At 34.8% G+C, this 7,140-nt stretch overlaps 1 protein-coding gene across 1 annotated transcript; it reads left to right on the top strand.

Moving 5' to 3' along the window:
* The first annotated feature begins 278 nt into the window (after positions 1-278).
* LOC145110779 (uncharacterized) lies at positions 279-872 on the top strand. The gene has a single exon (XM_079047095.1). It carries the CDS (start codon positions 279-281, stop codon positions 870-872), a length of 594 nt encoding a protein of 197 aa, XP_078903221.1.
* The last annotated feature ends 6,268 nt before the right edge of the window (positions 873-7,140 follow it).

The raw sequence follows: 7,140 nt of genomic DNA on the forward strand, positions 1-7,140 counted from the left end.
GTGAAGTGCGTTATGTTGAATATGTGGACATAGATGAGTTTTTTGTACATGAACTTGATGCCATAATGCTTGACCTAGGTTACCCAGACCCACGGATGATTGAATTCGATGATGAATCCTCAGTGATATACTACCATTTTAGGATACCCAATGGTGACTTTCAATTTGGTCTTAGAGCTTTAGGGAATGATCAGGATGTGATCAACCTTTCTAAATACATTGCACATAAATGGTAATGTACAACAGGAAGAGCAGTTTCTGATGTGTTTATATAAAACATGTGTGAAGTGTTTAATGGGAAGATAGACAAAGGAAGGGAGAAACCTGTCATTGGATGTTTAGAATACATAAGGGAGTATCTAATGAAGAGGATATGTAATGTCATGAAGGAAATGAAAAATGCTAAAGGTCCACTAACACCCACATCAACAAACATTCTAGTTGCAAGAAAAACAGTTGCTTCACAATACATTGCTAGGTGGAATGGGGGAGACAAGTATCAAGTCACAGGAGCTTTGCGGGATCATCATGTGGTGGATGTTAGGAACCAAACATGCACTTGCAGAAAATGGGAATTAATTGGAATTCCATGCAGACATGCAATTGCAACTCTGAATGAAATGAGTAAAGACCCAGAGGTTGAGCTTGACATTTACAAATGGGTTCACAAGGTGTATTTTCTAGAGACATGGAAAAAAGCTTATTCATTTAAGGCTGATCCAATTAAGGGGAGATCCATGTGGCCCAAAATTGAATGTCCCACAAAGCTAATCCCTCCTCCACATCGCACTAACGTGGGAAGGCCTAAGAAAAAAAGAAGACAAAGTGATGGTGAAAGGTTAAGCAAAAAAACAGAGGGAAAGTCAAGGTGATGGAATGAAAGCTACACAAGAAGGAGGTTCCTAAAGACCAACAAATGATGGAGTGCAAAAGCTATCAATGAAGCATATCAGTGTTACTTGTAGCAAATGCAAGAACAAGGGACACAACTCTAGGACTTGTAAAGGGAAAGGTGGGAATCAATCCAAGAAGTAATGTGTCATGCATGGGGTTTTCTGTGATTTTGGTTGGTTATGAAAACTTGGTTGTTATGTTTACACTATTTTGTTGAAAACTTTTGGTTGGTTGTTATGAAAACTTGGTTGTTATTTTACGTATGGTAATGTGTCCATTTTGGTCATGTTTAGAATCTTTGGTTGTTATGTTTAGAAACTTTGGTTGTTATGTTACGAATCTTAATGAAATGTGAATTTTGGTTATGTACAATTGGTTCTAATGTATACATTTTGATAATAAATTCATACCATTTCTATTCGTGTGTTAATTTTGATATATTCATACCATTTTGGAAATACATTCATACCATTTTGGTAATACATTCATATCATTACACTTATATCATACCATACATATATCATTAACATCATAAGTCACTACAAACATGATCAAATAAAACTACAACAAAAGGAAAAAAATTTCCCTACTAATACCCTTCACAGACCAAAACATGATAACTCTAACCCCTACACAGACCAAATACAAAAGATAACAATCACAAAAAAAAAAAAACAAGCTCGAAACAGGTACATTTTCAGCTTCATATTGTCATCCTTCAATGCTTTGCAATTTGCCACCAACATGTTGTTCCTGCATATCAGTCCATTACATTGATACACTAGCATGTTCACACTTCTAACCAGCTCATTGCACCGTTCCTGCACTGAATTCAAATTTCTTAGCAGACCAGGTATGATGGCTTTAGCCCTAGAACACATTGGGGGATCAAGCCACCCGATAAACCCACAAACGGAATCATTCATAGGGCATGCAAAAAATCTCCTTCTTGGATTCAGAGGGGTCCAAGACGTTTTCACCACAACAAGTTTTCCACAAAAACATAGAACCATTGTTGTTGTAACAAAGCTCAAGAAAAAGAAGGGTAGATAAAAGAGACGTTGGGGAACGTTGGGTAAGAAGATAGCAACAGTGGGGATCCTTAAAAGGAATTAAGCAAAAAAACGGTTATGCAAAAATGGTCCCTTACATATGAAATGACGGATATACCCTCACGTGTGAGGCACATGAAGGGGGGGGGGGGGTTAACAGATCCTTTTTAACGGGAGTCAAGTCCGGGGACCAATTCCACATACAAACCACTCCAAAAGGACCATGAATCCAAAAAATTCGGGGTTTCGACTAAAACCCAAAAATTTGTATACCACAGGGACCATTTTTGCAATTTTGTCTATTCAAATATCATCCACTTCTTTGGTTTTGCGTTAGCCAATAAATCTAAAACAATTATGAGCTGGTTATATATATATATATATATATATATATATATATATATATATATATATATATATATATATATATATATATATATATATGGTTTTGCGTTAGCCAATAAATCTAAAACAATTATGAGCTTGTTATATATATATATGGAGAGAGAGAGAGAGAGAGAGAGAGAGAAAGAAAGAAGTAAGTTCAAATGAAAAAAAGGAAATAGTGTGAGAACGTAAAACACTATGTTTATGTTATTATTCTGTAATGAATGTTGTATATTTATTTTGTTGAAGTAATTCTAATATGAATACTAACGTTTGATTATTCATATATATTCATTAGAATGTTATTATTCTATTATAAATTTATGTATCTGTATTTTAGTAGTAAATTCTAATTTTAGTTTTAACCTACGACTATTCATTTATTTTCATTGTTGAATAATGACATAAAGTTGTGGATACAAAATTCATTGCAGAATAATAACATAAAAATAATGTTTTTACGTTCTCACATTATTTATTGTTTTTATTTGAAATATATATATATATATATATATATATATATATATATATATATATATATATATATATATATATATATATATATATATATATAGAGAGAGAGAGAGAGAGAGAGAAAGAGAGAGAACGGGAGAGAGAAAAAGAGAGACAAGATCAATGGAGAACTAAATTGAGGGAAAAAACCAACAAACTTTTTATCTATAACGAATTTAAGTATCAAATTTCAGATGTGAATCTACATACATATATCTAAGACAAATGTAAAAAAAAATTATATGCATATATATATATATATATATATATATATATATATATATATATGTCACAACTAGCCTTTTTAGCTAGGAAATTTTGTCTTCATGTAAAGATCAACTCTTGTATAACTTGTAATCTAAGCTGATGTCAAGTACTATGCCCATTCAAAATCAACCAATCGAATCAAAACTCCTGAGTGAAGTTCAAAACCTAATTCAACACATCTCATATACTCAACTATGGGTTTGAAACCCTAATATCCCGACTCAAAAAATTTAATGAGCCATGAATCATCTATTGGGCTTAATGGACCAATAAAAGCTCAACTTGATTCTTTTAAGCTAATAGTCTTCAATTGGGCCCTAATTGGACCCATATTCATTAAATAATATCATTTTGGGCCATAAGACTTCTCATGGGCCTTAGTGGGCCTAAAAATGTCTCACTTTGTCATCATGGGCCTTAATGGGCCGTAAATGGTTTCATAAGCCCTATTGAGTCGTAAACTAACTTCTTAGGCTTCATTGGGCCGTAAACCCTTATATGGGCCCAATGGGCCGAAAACTCCTATAACGAGCCTTATAATTTCGAAAATACTCAATAATGGGCCAAACTTTTCCTTTCTTTCCTTTCATTCTCGAATTTGAGTATATATACGTATATATACATGTATAAAAAAATAATATGGGAAAATTGTGAGGAAGACACCTCACCATTTCATGGTGAGTATCCATGCTTAATATCCATCAAATATCCATGTTAAACTCATTTATCCATGCATGTCCCATCTCACTTCTCTCTTCTCTCCATCTTCTTCTTATTCACGGCCAAAGCCCCCTTCACTCACCACTTTTCATTCCAAACTTCCAACACTACAATCCTCCTCTCAAAGCCATCTTAGGTTCTCTCATTTTCATCCCTCAAAAATTCGTGAACTAGGGTGTGTTCACCAAGTTTTTCTTCAAAGATCATCACTCATTTGGTAAGCTACTCTTTAAACTTGATGATTAACTTCATTTTATGATAATCTTCACTCCTTAACATATCATTTCGTGATCCATGCCCTTAGATCCATCTTAAGTTCGAAAAACTCCACTCAAGAAGCTTCTAGGGCCGAGATCTCATCCATCCTTCATCAAAAACCGAAATCTCCAAAGCAAAGTGAGTTCATACCCCCTATTTTCGGTTTTTACTATGTTTTGGGGGATAATACAAGTTGTTTATGTAGATCTATGTGTATATGCATGATTTTGTGTGTTTTTCATGATATAAGTTTGATTATGTGCTATAAACTCCATAAACTTGAAGATATGCTAAAATATGATGATATTTGTAGAACATAACACTTATTACAACTTATTATGCAAAGAAAAGGTTTAAAACATTTCAAGGTTGTTAAAAACTAAGAAAATTTCATGAGAGGGCCAAAAATGAGGTATTTATATGTAACTCATGGTTTTAAGGGACCAAAAAGGATTTATTTTGATAAATATGAATCTTTATGGTATTTGTGATTTTTAAAAGGGCTAAAAGTGCAAATTATCACAAATGGGCTTTATTTTGGGCTTTCACGGTTTTTGGGCCAAAATTGTCAATTTTTGGACTTTTGTGGGCTTAAGTGTCACTTTCAACAAAGATGTGCCAAAAATGTAAATTTTTGATAAGAATAACTGAAAATGTAAATTTATTAAAACTTGGTCCAAAAAGATAAATTTATTTATAAATGGGCCGAGAATGCACATTTTCATAAAATTAAGCCAAAAATTATATTTTTGACAAAAGTGAGTTAAAAATGTTATTTTTGCTTAAAACTAGCCTTAAATGCAAACTTTGGCCTTAAAGGACCTAAAATGTCATTTTTACCAAAAATGTGCCATAATTGTAAATTTTCGGTTTTTAAGACCGAAAATGTCTTTTTACAAAAAGTGGTCTTTTTATGTCATTTTAATAAACAACGAAGCTTAAACAACCAACGTAACAAACCACGGATCAAATTACGTCATTTATACCTTATATGCTTATTGGGCCTAGAATATAATTTACATGTTTAGTGGGCCTTAGTTGTCCCTTACATGTTTATTGGGCCTGGAATATACCTTATATGCTTATTGGGCCTGGAATATAATTTACATGCTTAGTGGGCCTTACTTGTCCACTTACATGTTTATTGGGTCTGGAATATACCTTATATGCTTATTGGGCCTGAAATATAATTTACATGCTTAGTGGACCTTAGTTGTCCACTTACATGTTTATTGGGCATGGAATATACCTTATATGCTTATTGGGCCTGGAATATAATTTACATGCTTAGTGGGCCTTAGTTGTCCTCTTACATGTTTATTGGGCCTGGAAATTAATATACCTTTCATGTTTATTCGCGTAAATTCGATTAAGGATCTAGTGATACGTTTCGTTTGGCACCAAATGAGTGTACAAACGTAGCATGTAGTTATAACCAGAGTCTCCCGGAGAGAGAGCGAGAGTTTGTGTATAGATCTATACGGGGTGACACCCCACACCTGAGCTGTTCGCTACAGTTAGACTACGTCAGTCTAGGGTGACAAACCTTACCTTAAACAAGTCGGCGTCTTATAGACGTCATGACAGGTGAAATTGTCATTATTAGTATGGTTATAACAGCTCACTTAGAGGAATTAACACCATTATAAAATTTACTAGAAACATTCTTTTGTGGAAACACGGTAACCTACACGCACTGGTACTCAACCTCGGGAGTTGAGATTCCAACCTTTTTCATAAACAGACAACATCGGGTTGTCTGGGGTCATTCTATTTATATTCTCACAAACATTAATACAAGATCGGACACAAACATTTCAAACCGTTTTTCAGAAAATATCGGATTTTCTGGTGTTTATGAAGTAATACAAAACTTTTTCTCAAACATGCTTATGAACTCACCAACATTATATATGTTGACCTTTTAAAATTAACTTTTATTCTCAGGAAACCGTTGAGCAGGTTGGTCAGCAAGAATACCTGGATATTTTGTTATGTTTTGTTTTCATCATACTTTGGATATTTTGGCATGTAATATTGAAATACAATCTTTGATGTAAACCAATGACAGTTGTAATATTACATGTGTGATGATGATGATGTTATGTTTCAATTATATACACTGTGATGATACTACAAGATTGAAGTCACCCAAGCCCCCGTAGGTTTCCGCCGTCTGGTTCGGGGGTGTGACAGATTGGTATCAGAGCATTGTTTATAGTGAATTGGCATATCTAATCATACAAGATATGCAACTATAAATACAATGGGACTAAAACACTCTGAATAAAATAATTAACATACATACCTAGGTGTGCATTAATACTATAACTCTAAAAGTTTTTGGAGGAAACTGAATGTCGTGGTTAAACCCGGACAGTTATGTAGTCGTATTGGGGATAAATAGAGCTTGATCAACTATATTTATTCAAAATACGGCCAACATGTGTTTGGGAGTGATCATGGTGGGCAATGAATCCAGAAACTTATCAACCTTGTATCCAAAAAGTTTTAGGAAACTCAAACATAAACAAATACTACTAAAATAATTGGAATACTAACTACATGCACTCTCCTTACGCACACTTCTCACCCCTCCGTTTCTCGTGCAGTCGTCATGGAAGAATTCCAACAAGGTATCCTTTACTATCAGGCCCTAGTGGCCAATGGGTTGATAAGGAGAACCTGTTATGGGTCAGGAGGTAGATCCAGGTGTAGGACCTGAGGAATATTTGGAGACCGACTATGAGTTCGGGGAACCTGATGAGGATATGGAGGAAGTAGGGGACACTAATGAAGTCCCCAGCGAGCCTCCCATTTCAGAGGTGATGCAGGACCACCCCACAGCACCGAGGGATCCCATCGATCGGACTCGTTCCTTAGAGGAGGAGGTTGCCACCCTTCGACAACAACTTTTAGCAGCAGAAGCCCGAGCCGTGCAAGCAGAGCATGAGAGGGATGAGGTCACTAGGGAGATGAGTGAGATGGCTGACCTCGTGGCGCGACATACGTATATGAATAAGTATATACATATGCATATGCATAATAT

Source organism: Lactuca virosa, chromosome 1, assembly GCF_052849685.1.
Source record: "Lactuca virosa cultivar CGN04683 chromosome 1, Lactuca_virosa_CGN04683_v6, whole genome shotgun sequence".
Lineage (NCBI taxonomy): Eukaryota > Viridiplantae > Streptophyta > Magnoliopsida > Asterales > Asteraceae > Lactuca > Lactuca virosa.